At 42.5% G+C, this 17,389-nt stretch overlaps 1 protein-coding gene across 1 annotated transcript in view; it reads right to left on the reverse strand.

Moving 5' to 3' along the window:
- Positions 1-1,604: 1,604 nt before the first annotated feature.
- PRKCA (protein kinase C alpha) overlaps positions 1,605-17,389 on the reverse strand; it is an 83,932-nt gene continuing 68,147 nt past the window's right edge. Inside the window, exons 11-15 of the mRNA XM_031060927.1 lie at positions 16,915-17,053; positions 10,878-10,958; positions 9,397-9,504; positions 6,849-6,989; positions 1,605-2,268 (exon numbers count right to left, since the gene is read on the reverse strand). Of these exons, the coding sequence (XP_030916787.1) occupies positions 2,104-2,268; positions 6,849-6,989; positions 9,397-9,504; positions 10,878-10,958; positions 16,915-17,053 (634 nt within the window). The 3' untranslated portion in view covers positions 1,605-2,103. The remainder of the gene's footprint in view (positions 2,269-6,848; positions 6,990-9,396; positions 9,505-10,877; positions 10,959-16,914; positions 17,054-17,389) is intronic.

Raw genomic sequence — 17,389 nt, forward strand, 5'->3', positions numbered from 1 at the left:
TGTCACCCTTCACACCCAACCACGTCTCCCTCAACACCTGCCCAGCTCCCCCAGGGCACCCCCAGGTCCAACCCACCCCTCTGGCTCCCACCTGGCAGGATTGGATCTTTCTGAGAGAATCTTTGGCACAGGTTCCATGTTTTATTGTCATAAAAGATGGTTAGAAAGTAGGTTCCCCTCCCACCCCACCCCGTTACATATTCTAGTATAAATTGAAGTATTTTATGGCAAATATCTTACTTTTTGAGTATGTTTACATGCTGGAAAAATTGTAATCAGTCTGCATGCAGCAACAGAGACATCATGCTTCTGGCATCATCATGCACATCTGACAGACAAAAAGTGCCTGTGGCTGCTAATGGGATCAAGGCAGGGGAGGAAAAAAAAAGGGAAATGCACCAACTACTCTTTTACATGCTGTAACAAAACCAAAATATGCACAGAACATTATTTACTGATATTTGAGTTAATATCTTCTGGTAAGTAGTAAGAGGAAATATCAAAATTTTTTATCTAAGTGATAGGAGAGGAGAAGATTGCATTAATTACAGTGTTCATCATTGCAAATAAAGTCTATTTCCTTCTCTGCAAGTAATAAGCAGATGTGAAATGAAAGCCTAATTGAACCTCGTATAAAATCTGCAGGTAGCAATTATTATTTAAAAGTATATCTACTTTAAAAAAAAGAGATTATACCCTAAGCCAGTAACAATATTCAAAACCTAAAGTAAAAATCAAAACAATAGCAAGAAAACATTTAGCTAAATCTAAATGGTGTCATTCAGAACAAGAACTTTCACAAATAAAGCACAAGTTGTTTTATAAAATTTTTATAATACTCTTTATGCTTGATACGATTATGTCAATAATATAGATCTGCTTATTATTAACCCTTATTATTAAGAGTTATTACTAAACATGCAAAATTCATTGCATGAAGCATATGTAAAACGTATTAAATTCCATTCTATCAATAAAACCAGTTTTAGGTGCTGCTTTTTTCAGGCTTGATTATTCTACAGCCCAAAGTTTTCTGAATTAAAACCGATTATTTAAGACTAAATCTCACTTGAATTTCATGAGTTATTCTGGAGAAATCAGGAAGTCACTTGGGGCTGCATTTTTTGTTAATTTAGTGTACATAATGCTTTCTTCAATTTACTGTCCTACACTGCAGACTATAAATAAACACATGTAAATAAGATATAAGGAATTACAGTTTGGTTTTACATTCCAGGTTAATAAATTTCATAGTAAAATATTGGTATTAGAACCAGTTAACAGTAAACTTGAGGAGTGGTGTAAATGAAACCAACTGAACAGACAATGGCACCCTGGATCACAGAATAATCTCATGGAGATTAAAAATTCACAAAAGTATTATTAAAATTATTACTATTATCATTATCATTATTATTATTATTATTAAAGACAAAATTTCACCCTCGAGTTTATCACATGCTACTCCTAGCACAAATCCTAGAGATGTGGCCACCACCCCAGTGCTTTTATTTGGGATTTTACAGGATCGGTTCACCAAGCCGTGGGGTCTAATTTGATTTCATCCCCCCTCCCACCCATTCCCAACTATATTTTTTTTTCCCTACCATATTTTTCAAACACTTTCAGTGCTGTTTTTGCAATGCCTCTCCCCCCTGGAGCTGACCCCACTCAGTCTCTGGTGCTGCCCCTGAGGTCTCCGGGAAGGAGCTCCCACCTCCCAGCATCCACCCCCAAGGAATAAATAAATACTCGAGGTGGCTTCTCATTCAGACCATGTGTCAGATGTTTTTCCAACACAAGGGAGTGGAAAAGGGAGCAAAAGGACAGTGGGAAGTTACAAAATAGAGAACGTACCAAAACATGGGTAAGTTTCGACGAGTCAGTGGCGACTTCTAGAAGAAAAAGTGGGCACCGTACACTAATTTATCTCCTGTTAAGACAACATCGCTGCTGCAAAGCCCAAATCCTGACTAAGTGGCCCTTCCCTCATTTTCCACCCTCTAACCCTACAATTTCCAGGCCCAAATGGAATCAACGAGGCGAAAGCCTAAAAATTGTAGGGTTACACCTGCTCCCCACGGCGGGATTTGTTCTGCTGTTTCATGCTACATTTTCTACAAGGGAGTGCACAAACTGGGGGTTGACATAAGAGAACCCTTCAAAATCTGTTTGGTCTATGTTGGCAATGACCAGCTGATCTGGAGGTGTCAACACCGGCTGTCCTCGCGTGAAGAACTTATCGAAGTTTTCAGCCCCTTTGCCGCACTGCAAGGAGAGAGAAAAGCAGAAAACAAGGCTGAAAAAAGCCAGCAATACAACAGCAGAGTTGTCAGGATACATGCAAGGCGTGTTTCTTATGAGCAGTTGAGGGAAAATTTTCTTTTCACATATTTTGAAAAAAAAATCCCAGATAAACAGTGAAGTTTTAATAGCTGAATCCTGATAAAAAGCAGTCAGAAAGGTTTTCATCCATCAGCATGAGGTGACGAGATAAAGAGGCTTAAATATTCAGCATTACTGGGATACAAAAGGAAAAAGGAAATATTTTGATAAACATATGTTGGCAAGAGATACTTTCTTTGTCAAGTTGTTTCATTCTTTTTAAATACCTTATTGTACAAAATTAAATTTTTCCTGTTAGTCTCTATTTCCTTTGTGATCTGCAGAAAGCTTAATGCAATTCATTTATGTGCTTTGAGTCTTCACTGAACAGGCTCTGAACTCCTGGATTCCTACAAATTCATAAATTTGGTTTTATTTATAAATTTATAAATTCACCAAACTCCTATAAATTCACTGAACTCCTATAAATTAATAAATGATAGCAGGGCCTCAGTCCTTGGGATGGCAGGAGGGCTGGGCAGGAACACATCCTGGGACAGGTTCTTGTTCCAAAACTTGCTGTCACAGGTTTCCTCCTTTATTTTCTTAAAGAGACTAATTTTTGGGCAAAGTCCAGCCAAGAAAGGGGTTGAATACAGCTACAGCCTCAGCACAACTCCTTCAGAACAGAAAACAAAAGAAACCAGGTTTGTAGAAAGAAGAGTTTGGAGGAATGCAGAAAAGACTTGATAAGCAGGGAAGTATGATCAGAAACATGCTAAAAAATAGGAAGGTAGAACCAGAATGAAATTAGCTTATGTGTAAGGAAAAAAAGAACATTTGAGGAAAATTAGGCACTGAATATTGTGGAGAGGTGAGGAGGAAACTGGTAAATGTGCTCATCTCAAAACTGTAACAGATCTTTGGACAGAGCAGGTGTGGGATAAAGGCAGTGAATGTTTCTCCCCATTGCTCCTCACCCTTTCCTCTCTATCCATCCCTTCAACATCCCTGCAGGTGGATATAAAGGGTAAAATTCAATTATTATCTTCAGACTCAGAGGATCACTTGGAAAGGGCAGAATATGGCTCGTACAATAGACCAATATGAAATATTGATTTTTTCCTGAATTAATGCAACACGAGTAAATCTGTGCATTTGTAGGAGGATGCACTGGAGAGAGGCCCACTGAGGGCATTCAGAGTGAGAGGTTTGGAAACAGCCCAGGCAGAGTTTCCAACCTTCCCACGGAGCACCTGGCAGGTGCTGGGCTGGCCCTGCCACCTGAGCTGAGCTCTCAAGAACTTCTTCTGCCTCAGGCACACGTTGGCTCCTATGTCAGACCATGAGCTCAGCTCCTGGAGCCCAGTGCTCACAGAGGACACCTGTCCAGCCCTGGAAGAACACCAGCACAGGGACACTGCACCATGACAAAGCTAATGGTGCTCTGCCTTCTCCACCCAGGGTTCTGCACCACTCATGGAATGCCCTGGTGCCCACTGAGCCTCTGCATTTTGGAACTGAGCTCTGGAAAACAAGAATGGAAGGAGCTAAACTTTGACAAGGAGGAAACCTCTGAATTATTGGCACGGAGCCCCAAATTAATTCGAATTAATTTAGAGGTACAACAGCCAGCTCAGAGCAGCCACAAAAGGAATTTTTTTATTGCTAAAAAGGATTTTTTTTTTAAAAAAAAAAAGTTCTACAGGTAAGCATCATCCTGCAATAAAAATTATGCTACTTTCTTTCTTTTCAATATTTTTTCCTCTTCTTTTTTTCAGCAAATGGAAAGTATTCAAACAAACTGGACATTGAACCCAAAGTTCCTGAGACCATTAGGTCTCTCACATTGCTTAGGCTAGTAGAGGCTAAATATATATATATAAATATATATATGAATATATATTAAATATAAATATATCTATAACCTCTGTATATATATAAATATATAATGTATAAATATAATATACCCATGAAATACGGGCATATTTTGGGTGCAAACAGAGTAACTTAAAAATAAATTTGTATCTTCAATGATGTGTTTGTCTTCACATTAAAGAGTAGCACTGAACCTTAAAGCATTATTAGAGTACAACTGAAATTACAGAACTCCTCAAACATCTAAACTTGGAAATAGGAGTAAAATGTCCTTGCCAAATAATCAGTCTATGCCTATAACCTGTGAAATGTCAATCTGGAAGGGAACATGTTATTTACAGCACCCAACTGCTGACCCAAAATCTGCAGCTCTGTGTTCGAGTGAGGACTGTGGAAGCAGCAGGATTATTCCTGCAGGAAAGCACTTCCTAGAGAAGATGTACCTACAAAGGTTTCCCAAAAAATATCACCCCAAACAAAGCCTGTAAATACACCCATATCTTCGAACAGATTAAGGGTTGTGTGGTTTTTGCTTTCTAAAATCAATATCCATCCCTGGAGGGATTTAAAACTTGTGTAATGTGGTGTTGAGGGTCTGGGTTAGTGGGGGTTTGGCAGCTATGGGATAATGGCTGGGACTTGATGATTTTAAAGGTCTTTTCCAGCCTCAGTGATTCTATAACTGTATGATGCTGATACAAATAGAATCAGCAATCACCATAAATGAGTTGTGCACAGGGTATGCAAATACTGGACTTGGATTTTAAGTTATTTTTGTCCAGGAGAGTTGGGCTCTGTGTGAATCCGCCTCGGTGTATTTTAATAGCAGCCTGTGCAAACAAACCAGGTCATGATAAGCACAGAGACAGAGCAAGGCTGCTCTGAGGAGGAGCCAGGACCTGCCAGGAAGCCCTGATGGAACCAAACTACACTTGAAGCTTTTAGCACCTTCATGCTGGTGTTACTTTTTACTTCAAGGAGAGTCTAAGCACTCAGCTCCTGAGCTAATAAAAATTACAGATGTGAAGGTAGGTCTGCTTTATGATCAGCTTTAAATTTGGCTTGAGAAGCATGTAATAAAAATCTCAAACAAAATAAGCTCTAACAGCTCCCCTTTGCTCAGCCAGCTCTGGGGAAGGGTTGGCTGGCAGCACCACACAAGTTCTTCACTTATTTACACCCTTCCCTGCCTGCAAAATCCACACCATAGCAAAAAGGAATTTCCTTTAGCAATAAACACCCTTCTCAGCTTCAACTCTCCTCCTGTTCACGCAAAAAAGTAATTTGTATGAAAAAAAGTGAAGAATAATTCAGGTATTGGTGTCCCTCTGTTCATTAGTTGGTGACAGAGACTGGTATGTCTGTATTGGCAAATAAATCAGTGTTAGAGCAGTCATCCTACACCTGAAGTGCTAAAGCCAGCCAGGATTCTCAGCTGAAAAATAAAAGGGTTAGAGAAGAAAGGTTCCATGTTAGGACAAAACAATTTACAGCTGTTCCTTAAAGCTTGTGTTCTTGTGTGCAAACTCTTCTCTTTGCCTGTCAATGAAGCACAGTACATGCTGAAAGAAATTCTGGCTCAACAAGCAAAGCTCTTCCAATTCTATTATGCAAACAGCTCTCAGGGTAAGGACATCTTTCCACTTGCTTGGATTTCTAAAATACAGATACATGTGTGCAAACCAGTAATGAACATGGGAAATCTTGCAGGGATTAATCTTGCAAAATGAGCAGACATTGCTGTAGGATGGGGAATAAAACCCCCTGTGCTGGGCAGCCAACCATGGAGAAATTCACCCCTCTAATCCAAATCCCTCAGTCAGATCCTGACTTTAGATGCTGCTCAGAGGAGACAGTTGTTAACCTCATTTATGACCAGTCTCAAGTGGCTGATGTGGATGTGCCAATTTCCCCTGTGCTCAGCTCCTCACGTGGTGTGTGACCATCCAGGCAGGGCTCAAACCACTGTGAAGCTTTTTTGCAAAGCACAAAGTTCCCCAAGTTCCACCAAAACACAGACAGGCTCACAGACAGCTCTGCCCTCACCAAATGGCCTCATTTCAGCCATGCCCCAGATCTGCAGCAGCAACCCCACCCACGGGGAGCAGGGCTGCAGCCACAGCCTGAGAGGGCAATGAGGCCTCAGGTTTTGAATTGTTCTATTTTTCACATTCTGTGCTGCTTTAGTGTGTGGGTCTGGGTTCACATCAGGAGATGCTGAGCTCTGTGCACAGAGCAGGGAGACAAAACAATTCCTGCTCCAGCTGGGCACCAAGGACAAATGATCCAAATCTCAGCCCAGGAGCACAAACACCGTGGGCTGGAGAGAGAAAAACAAGAAGGATGGGCCTTCATAGGCTGGAGCAGTAACTGGACAATTAGCTCAAATATTCAAATGGACCAAAACTTATAAAAAATGTGAGATCTCACGACCAAGCTCTCTTTTGCTTCCATCTTGCAGCCATCCAGGCAGAGCCATGCCTGTGGCTCTGGTACTGCCAGGGTGTGGCCTTTGAAGGCTCTTCAGTAAATATCCTCTTTATTGCCCTTAACTGCATCTAGCCTCTGTTCCAGCTCCTTAAGGCATCAGTTTTGGTGACCCAGATGGGCCAGTGAGGCATCTGGACCTCTGGCATCTCACTCACCACTTTAGGTTTGAAAGGTGGCTGAATCTCTCTGCTCTCCAATTTTTCCCAGTCAATTCTCCTGAAGAAAGCATGTTCCCTGATGTCTCTTTCACCTTCCAGGCCACAGCCAAGGCGTTTTGCAGGATGTTTAGTCATCAGCTGTTGGGAAGAAAACACCAAACTATTCAGTTCAATGCTGGAAGGAAAGTGAGAGGGACTTCCCCCTGCCTGCAATGCTCTTGCTCCTCTCCTGAAGATACACACTGCTAATAAAATTGTTTTGAAAAGCTAGAACGAATTTTTTGAAGAATTTTCTTGCTTCATCACTGGAGACAGCAAATCAGCAGCAAAATTAGGGGCTGCACTGGGGAAGTTTTTCCCACTGGGCAGAGGTTGCTGCTGGAGGTGCAGGTGGTGCCCAGGACCATCCCTGCTGCCTCACAACTCACTCCTGAATTTCACCTCCTGTCTCTCAGCTCAGTCCTACAGATCTCCAGAACAGCTCCTGCCCTATCTCAACAATCAATTAAACATCATAAATTCCAATGCACTAAAGCTCCATGAAGTACAACCCCCCCACACTCCCATTTCATTTTTCTGGGGCTTGTTCAAGACATCTCATTACAGAGCCTCCAGTTCTTTGGCACCCAGCTGACAACATCTAATCTGTGTTTCCTTCCTTGCACTCTTAATGACATCCTGGTCAATACCATACCCAGTTACAGAGATTAAATAAACTTGGGGAAACAAACCAGCCCCAAATCCACCAGCCTGGCGTGATTAGAAATTAGAATGTGCTCCCTCATTAACAAGTTCCTCAGCATTTTCCAATTGGTGTGTACATTGGGAATAGTGCAATGCAGCCTTCAACCCTCACCTCCAGTTTCGTGGGGACTTTTAAAGCTTTTTTACAAATTATATATGATTAATGTACTGCTGGGAGTGATACCTCAACAGATCTTCTTAAAACCTCAGTACCACTTTAGTCTCCTTCCAAATGTTGAGTTGATCTGATTCCAATTTTGAACATAAAATAAAAGTGACTCTAAGCAGGTTTGGGAAGGAGCTGTGCACTGGACAGGAATTACAGCCTTCTTCAAGATTAACAGCAACATTCCCATTTTTGTTACCTTTTCCAAACCCCTTGCTTTAACAGTAGGTGATAAAAGAAAATGAGAGTATTGATTCCAGTAGTTTTAATTCTTTCCAAAGTTGCTGCATTTACCAAAACCAACAAACTCTCAATCAGTGGAATGGAAGTCAAGCAGACAAATCAATTCCAAGAGCAGAGTGGGCACGTTTGTCTTGCCCAGTGGTGCCCAGCCCTGGGATTGCTGAGATACCACTGACTGCAAGGGTCAGAAACTCTCTCATACTGACTTCTGAGCTCAGGAAAAACTCCCACTGAAACCTGAGATCAATTTGTCAGTTTAGCAGATGAAGAACATGTCAGTATCACAGAGACTTGCTCAAAATCTCAAGGTGCAGGGTAATTTTAGCTTTCTGCCCTCCCTTGCCATGAGCACACAGAAGCAGCAAACAGGGGAGCTGAAAACAGGGCAATTTCATCAGGTTCAGGCTGTGCTGCTTGAATATGTGATTGTCACGACAAGGCAGCAATCTGAATGTACTTTACAAAAATACATCATGTTTATTTTTTGTTGGCCAGCACATCTACACTGGGATAAGCTCCAAAATTAGCATGGTCTTTCATTTTACCTTCTTGTTCCAAACACCTTTTCCTTTGATGATTTTCTTTAATGGACTAATATCCAGCTCATGTATAATACTTCATAAATGGTTGAAAAGGATAGAAAGAATGTAAATACCAAATTAACTAAGTGCAGTGGTGTTTTATCAGTGTAAGTCAGACATCAAATAACCCATTACAGGCAGTGGATTGGAAAAGCTGCAGACTGATGGTGCTCTGGAGAATCACATGGAATCAAAGGAAAGTCAAATGAATTCTTTTTTCCTAAGCTAATCCCCTGAAGCCAAATCTATTATTTTCCTCAAAAGTAAAAGAAAAAAAATTAATTTCATATCTAAGACCAATTTTAGGCCACAGAGGTACCACTGGGTCAGAATTTCCCTATGGTTTCTTTGCATTTATGCTAAAGATTTTCACCTAAGCTCATCTTCACCTACATTTAAAAATCATTCTCCTCAACTCCTGAGCTCTGATCCTGTCATTAGGCATTCTGGGCTGAGGACTGGCTGCAGGATCTCCAGCCAAGCTGAGAAATCTCACCCTGCAGAACTGGGGCTGTGCTGCTGTGGGCTGAGAGGCAAAGCAGGGGGAGACTCTTCACACCATGGTCCTGTTTATAAATTCTGCTCTGCATTTGGCAGCCACTGATTCTGACATTTGTTCTTTCCATAAAACAAACAGGCACAGTGGGAAGAGCCCAGCACTTACCAGTGACACCAAGTGACAACACAGCTCAGCACTGCCTGACAGAAGTTGCACTTTAAAATACTACAGTGCTGTGTCAGAGCCAGGCAAACCCAGTGACTCACAAGGACTGCCAGAAGGAACTTAATGATAAATAACATTTTATCTCACCCCCTTGCAGATGGAGACTGCTTCTTTGGACAGTGATTTTGGGTAGGAAACATTATGCTCCATTATGGACTGGAATAGTTCGTCTTCGTCTTCCCCATCAAATGGAGGCTGTTGAGAATAAATCACAAGTGAGTAACTCACTGAGTTTTCCTTTCTGTGCTTTTAAATTCTACACTTTTTATGAAATGGCATGACAACACCATGCCCAAAGAGATGCATACACAGCAGTGCTCCAGGTCCAGGAGCATCCCCCAAACCCACAGCAATCTGCAGCCTGGATATCTGCTGACCCAGAAGCTTAGTGTTTGACAGTCTCAGATTAAAATCAAAGAGAGATGTTAATTTCTGTCCCCAGAATGGCAGCCAGGTTAATGAAATGTGTGCAGGATTATCTTTGTGATCAGCTTTAATCAGTTTTTAAAGCTACTGTGCACCAGACAGGCAAATACTTCAAAGGGTGAAGTCTGGAGAATAACTTTCAATCACCTTGTGCTAAGGTATGTCCATTCCTCTCTTAATTCCAGTTGAACTCCAGTTTGTTTTATGTCCTGGCTGTGGATTCTGCTGCTGAGACTATCACAACAAAGGGCTGCACTATGTTTTAAAATACAGGGGTGGGAAAGTGCCCATGGATAAATCCCCAGGATATGGGCAGGCCCTGTGCAAGCCCAGCTAATGGTAAATCTCCTTTCCTCCAAAGCAGTCAGATGGCCAATATTTGCAATTCAGCCTGCAAATGTTAACAGCTGCAGTTGCTACACATTAAAACTTTTTAAATGTCCACTGGAATTTTGCAGAGAACCTCTTAAAGGCATTTGTTACAGATGTATGTTTTAAGCTTGGGAAATGCCTGCCTTTACCTAACAAACACTCCCTGAAAGCCAGTTGCAGGAATCTTTTTCGACTCAAGACTAAAAGAACTCCTTCAGGCTGGTGCTTTTCTGCCATTTCTTGCAGCACAGTGCTGCGTCCCCACCCCAGTGACTCAGAGCAGCCTCTCATTAACTGTGCAGGATGAGGGGTCTGTAACTGAGCACATTTCCAAGTGCTCAGACCCATATTTTACCCCCAGGACATAGAGTACAAAAACTGTATTCTTGGGACTTAACTGCAATGCAGAGCTTATACACACTCTTATTATGCTTCCCTGTGGTTTCAAACTCCTAAATGGTATTTCTTCCACTTGACATGCATTTTCCTGCTCAAGTGTCTCCCTTTCAATTCTGAAGATGGCTATTTATAACATTATTGCAGTACAAAGGAGCTGTATTCAAAGGCAGAGCTTGATTATGTGGGTGCAACATAAAGAGCTTAAAGCCTAAATACATTCTCAGTTGAGTCAGTCAAGAGTACAAGGAGATAACAGCAGAATGAAAGGCTTCAATCCTGTCCTGTAATGGTCTAAACCTTTAGGGAGCCTTGAAACAGAGCAGCCTTGGAGGGCAGGAGGAGGTCACAGAGCACGGGAGGGGGAATCTTACCTGGCCAGCCAACATCTCATAGAGCAGCACACCATATGCCCACCAATCCACAGACTTCCCATAGGGCTGGTAAGCGATAATCTGCATATTCACAAAAAAAAAAAGCAAAGGAAAAACCCCTGTGTTAACTCACCCCAGCATCAGGTACATGTGTGACATGCAGAGAAGGACAGATTTCCTTGAAAAAGGCCAGAAAGACAATCCTGTAATCCTCACTCCAGCTAATCACGGGTTTCAGTGGGAGTTGGATTGTTTTGCATGTGTCAGGCTAAACCCACCCACGCCCTTGGGTACCCTGATATCTTGGAAAATACAGCTCAGAGACTTCCTGGGATGTGCATTTGAGGCCAAAGGAGGAAGCAGGGCAGCACAATGCAGGAGACAAGGCAAAACCATTATCCCAACTGTTTGTGTCAAAGTCAGAAATCATGGGGCTCACTTAACTTATGGACTATCAATAATTAAACCTTTCTTTTCAATATTTATATTTTTGTTCTGCTAGAAAAGGAATCAAAACTTAGGAAAAGAGCAAAACTCGAAAAACCTCAGTTAAGTTTTCCCAAGCTGCATGACTGTGACACTCAGGACAAAACACCAGCTATACCAAAAAGAAAGGGGGTTCTGCTGTTCAGACTAATGGAAATGTCAAGTATTTTCCACACTCTGGGTTCACATGTGACTCAGAGAGCAGTACAAATTGAGCTGTGACACAGGGAAAGGCTGCAAGTGCCAGCAGCACCCAGGTCACCCCCTGCGTCATCCTCTTTAATCAGGGCCTCCTCAGAGATCAGAGATCATTCATTGAAGAGCTGCATTCGGTGATGGGGAGGAGGAGTTTGGAGGTGCAGGTGTTCCTCAGATCTTTCTAAACAACTGTGAAGGGATTCTGTGACTTGGGAAGGGATGGAGGACAGCCCAGTCCCTGCCCATCCCCACTGCAGGCAGCATCAGAGCCTCAGACTCCAGCGTCTCTTCTGCTCTGGAATGAGCAGGGAGCTGAGGCAGTCACAGCTCCAGAGGGGCTTGCATTCCATTCTCCTGTTTGCTTGTGTTTTTATTCTTTGTGAAATAAATTGCCCAGTCAAGTACACATCACACATCCTAAATTTTTTAGTAGTCTGAAAGAGAAGTTGAACTGCCAAGTTCTGTAGTTGCTCAGGAAAATAGTGAGTCACCAGTGCAATAAAGCAGGACTGCCTGGTTACTAAAGAAAATTATGGCCTCTGTGTGGATATATGTCCTTGCCTGAGATACAGCAGCACATAATTTAAAAATTACTGCAATGTTTCTAACCGAAGGATTTCAAAATCAATTGTGCTTTGGAATGTATTAGGCAAGCAGAGATAATAAGATTCTCATCTGGAAGACCCTACATAAAGGCAGTCCATATTAGTTGTCTCTTAGCAGTAATATGGGCTTAAAAATATATATTTGGGACATTCATTTCATCTTCTAGTGACATACTTGGTTACTCTCCCTTCATTTCCATCACCAGTAAGTTCCTGCCTTTTGATTTATTAAATCAATATTGCCTTTTGAAACACCAAACACTTTCAAAGTTTCATCCAGGAAAAATACTGGCCTTTACACAAAGAAAATGACGAAACATTTCATCCTCAGTCCTTCTCTGACAATGTCTTCCTGCCTTTTGGAACAGAATACTTTATATTAAAAGGGGATGTTTTTCAGGTCATTGTTTTGTAAGGGCAAAACATTTTGTACAACAAGTGCAGTCCAGGTATGTGGTTTGGGGAGGAACAGCTTCTTCCAATTAGCAAATGAGTAAAAATGGATCCACAGCAGTGAGAAAGAGAATGCTGCCACACTGCCAAGGCTCTGTACCTGGCAGCCAGGTCTGTCCAGGAGCCCACAGCTCACTTCTGTCCCTGGTGTGAAGGAGTTTGATGGGATTGCTGAGAGGAGGAAATCACTTAAATGCTGCAGTGCAATGTCCTATAGTGAAAGCTGTACCAAAGCACAGACTCAACAATGCTGATTTTTATCCAGCAAGGGGTGAGTCAAGGCTGGGCTCTTCTCTAAACATTCCCATCAGGAACTGCAACCTCCCCAGTGAAATCTGCCTTTGGGAGAGAATATCAAACAGAATCAGGAGAGGCAGAATTAACATGGAAAAAGCTCCAATGGATGCTCAGAATCACTCCAGTTTTTCTGCTGTTTGATGCCACATCTGATGAGCAGAGCATGCCCCTCTGAGCTGGCACACAGCACCCTGGCCTGGATGGAAGAGTGGGAATTGAGACACAAATACAAATACAGCCACCAGGGCTGCAAGAGTCCCTCTGCAAATGCAGTGACAACACCTCTTCCACTGAATTATCTCCATGTAGAAAAGGTGCTGCTGTCACTGCCTGCTGCTGCACATGGGGAGTTTTCTCCCTTTAATCCCATCTGAATACCCCCAGTTTGAATCAGCAGCTGGGTCCTGGGGAGGCTGTGGCTCAGGGAAAGCCAGACCAGCCTTTTGCCACGTCCTGTGTGGAACCCATGGATGAGCTCCTTGGACTGGGAGCTGCTCCCAGCACCAACTGGGAAGTGCAAGCCAGAGGGAAGAATGCTCATTTCAAGGGAGGAATTCCATGTGGGAGGAAGCAGATGAGCCTTCAATGTACAGTCAAACGTGCATTGGTATGAAGTCAGCAAGATCTAAATGTTGTGTTTTCAGCAGCTCCCTCCTCATCACCCAGAATTCATCGAGTGCCACCTCCCAGCTGCTGCACTCAGAGCCACCTCTGCCTGCCCTGCAGCAGCTGCCAAAGTCATTCTGTTCTACCTGCAAGGACAAATTCTGGTGTCTGTTAGAGCAGCTGGGGATGTGAGCCTGTCCTGTCTCACCACAGTGTGCAGAGCAGGCCCAGAGCAGTGAGGGAGTTCCTGTCCCTAGAAATGAAGAACTGCACCCTCCTCCACCTATTATTTCTGATTTTCACTGGCCAGGCAGAAGTGGAAAGTTGATGGGATCATTCTCTTCTCCTCCTTTTCCATCATTAATTTAAATTATTGCCTTCATGTCTTTTTGCATTTCAAATGTCCCATTTTACCAGTCTATTGCCATGCATTAAGAGCTTCTGCCTTTCCAGGTTCTGTGCATTTGAGCACTCAGAGCTCAGGAATTTCTCTCATCAAGCAAAATTGGCAGAAGGAGTTGCTTTTTTTTTTTTTCTCTATATTGCCTCCAAGGAAGGCACAGTTAAGAGCAGGACACAGAGATTAATATCAGCAATTTGTAGGAATGTTTAGATCATTGCAGCTAGTAGCCAGTTGAGATGAAAAGATTATATCCCAGAGGCAAGAGGAAATCTTTTGTGAGCATATATGATGTCTGCTGGAAAAGTTAAAACTCAGTTATTAAAAGAAATAAATATTACTATCACAAGAAACAGTCAAATGCACTTTCCAAACCTTTGTAATACCTATTTGCCTCCCACAATCCTGGCAAATTCAAGGCTGGAACTGAAGGTTTTGAGGCTGTGAGATGGAAGAGAAGGGAAATGGACTTTCTAATCTGAATTCCTCTGAAATTCAGAATCAGCACTGTGGCTGCTGCAGGGATGCTGATGGTGGGGTTCTGTGCTGGCAGAATCCCTTCCCCCTAATCCTCTTGACATCCATCTCCTCCTGTCTCTCTTGACTGGCCAAGGAAACACAAAGTACTAATTGATTTCACAGCTATTTCACCACTCTGGCCATAAATATTTAAGTTCAGCACATCAGGAAATACTCTGTACAAGATAACCACTTTCTGCCTGAGAGAAGCTGTCAGACCTGGGATCCCACCAGCTTAACCTCTGCACACTCCTCAAATTGCACAGCACAAGAAAATTAACAATAATTCCAGCCCATTATACACCCAGGTAACAGCAAATGGCAACTTTCCCACTCAGAGAAAAGGGAAAAAACATTATTTTGCAGCACACCAAATTGGGGGGTTGACTTTGCTGAAGGCAGCATGGCATTCCTCTGCTTTTCCATGCAGAGCTGGGGCGGGGGACACCAGCTGAGCTGTCCCTGCAGGGTCCTTGCAGCTGTGTGTTCTCTGATCCATCTGTGGGCAGGTCCTGCAGGGGCAGCGTGGGCTCCCTCAGGCCCCACAGGAGTCACCACATTCTTCCCCAAATGCTGCTGAAAAGAGCTCATTCTCCAGGCTGGAGTGCAGCCCACTCACAGGATTCTACTCCAGATACCTTCTAGAGTTTATTTAGATTTAGCTCCTTTATCTCCACCCAGCAGGGATGTGACAGTGCAAATGAATTCTCATTAAAATCTATTAGAAATTTCTAAATTTTAGCCCATGGAAACATGGGCAGAAACACCCCTGCAAGGGAAACAGGAACCTTCCTTTGAAGTTCAACACAGAACTAGTTAGCAAACTGTCAGTCACAATAATGTCTTCAGAGACAAAAGAAAATCAGCCAATTAAACAAAATAAAAGCAAATCTGTTTTTAAGATAACAGACTAATTTCCTCTCACTTACTGGATGTTTTGGTAGAAGGTTTATTTCCTTATATGAAATTTCCAAATAAAGTAAAATAATTTGCTCCAGCATTGAGCCACACTGAGCATTCTGGTATTGACAAAATGTTCTTTGGCATTAACTGGCACAAGACAATTGCCACAGAAAGGACACTTTAATTTGTAATATTGGCTTCATTTATGTTTTGACAGAAGAAAATGAAATACTGCTCTGGTTGTTCTGATATCCTGCTGCAAGCAACAGCAAATGGGAAAAAAACCAAGGGTGTAGGATACACAATATTTCACTCTGAAAAGCATGAATTAGCAAGCGGGAAAAAACCAAACTATTTTTCATTCCAATTTCAGAGATGACAAAATTCACCTTAGACACTAATTTACTTGTCTGTGTATAAATCTCCCCTATTCCAACAAACATTCAATTACAGCCAGAAACGCTCCAGCCAGAGCTGCCTCTTGCTCAGTACCCAGTGAACGACTGAGTCTCTTGGATCAGGATCCAGCCTCTTGCATCAAATCTGCTGCCAAACAAATCAAGACTCCTGAAAGCTCAGTTTGCACAAAGACCAGATTTTAATATTCATATATTTGAATTATATCCAAATCACCACATGTGCTTGTTTCCAATTCTTTAGACCTCAATTACTGAAATACAAATCATATCCAGACTCAGAGTCTTAACTCTAAGCTCATATTTATGCCAGTGCCTTAAAGCACAACTGGGCTTCTCATGATCATATTTTCATTTCAGACCCACTGCAGTTGGTTCAGGCTTCAATGTCATTTTCAGTGACTTGAAAGCTGCACAGGTATGGCCAAGTCATGGAAAACTCAAGGCAAATTATGGATTTATCACAACAACTCCACTCAAGGCTGGATCTCTCAGCTTTTGGAAGAGGCTTTCAATGACAGGAGCTCTCCTGAAGGTGAGGAGCAGCAACTTGTGGCACCTGTGCAGCACTTGCAGGACATGGCCTGGAGGAGACCACAGTGGTTTTACAGAGAGGTCAGCAGAAAGCTTCAAGGCCTCCTGAGTCCCTTCCCAAAAACCAGTGAGTGGTTTGTGGTTTCCTGAAAATGCCAAATAATCCTGTAAATAAATGTGTGCAGGCAGCTGGGTGAACCTATGGAGGAGTGGATTAAAGCAGCATTGTTTGCTCCCAGTGAAATATTTACTGATCTCAGCAACACCCATGTCTGTACAACTTCACAAACTGCAAAGTTTACTATAACAATACTTCCAGGCTACAAATTTAAGACCAGAAGTTGGTGAGCCTGTTTTTTTTGAAGTTTTTTGCTAGAATGAGCAAAATCTTATATCATAAAAAGTTAGTTTTTCAATTAACTAGCTATTTCTTAAAATAGTGAATAGTCTTATTGATCACATTGCATTAATTCACAAATATACCCAGTATACCTGCAGAAGTTAAATGGTGCCATCCATGGAGGATCTGGAGTTAGAGCCATCCAAACCCAGTGGTATAAAATGCAGAGGGACAATTTCCTTTAAGGGACTAAAAGGTTCTTGAAAGGGTCAGTGTTTACCTCTGGTGCAATGTAGTCTGGAGTGCCACAGAAGGTCCTGGTTGTTACTCCATCCAACATGTGTTCCTTGCACATTCCAAAATCAGCAATTTTAATGTGTCCTTCTGAATCCAACATCACATTATCTAATTTCAGATCTCTGAGGAGAATCACAGTAATTGAAGGTTAATGTTTGGGATCAGCTGGGGTGAGCTTATTCTGAGTAAGGAATATTTGCAGCTCTTTGGGGGTGGAGGTTCAGGGTGCTGGCTCAGCCTGGAGGGAGCTGGGCAGACATCTAAGAATGACCTTAAAATCCTGGAATGGGTTGGAAGTGACCTTAAAGCCCATCCAGTGCCACCCCCTGCCATGGGCAGGGACACTTCCACTGTCCCAGGGTGCTCCAAGCCCTGTCCAGCCCGGATTTGGACATTCCAGGGATCCAGGGGCAGCCCGAGCTGCTCTGGGCTGGACAATGAATGAAGAGGTGGCTGTG

This window comes from Geospiza fortis, unplaced genomic scaffold (assembly GCF_000277835.1).
Source record: "Geospiza fortis unplaced genomic scaffold, GeoFor_1.0 scaffold221, whole genome shotgun sequence".
Classification (NCBI taxonomy): domain Eukaryota; kingdom Metazoa; phylum Chordata; class Aves; order Passeriformes; family Thraupidae; genus Geospiza; species Geospiza fortis.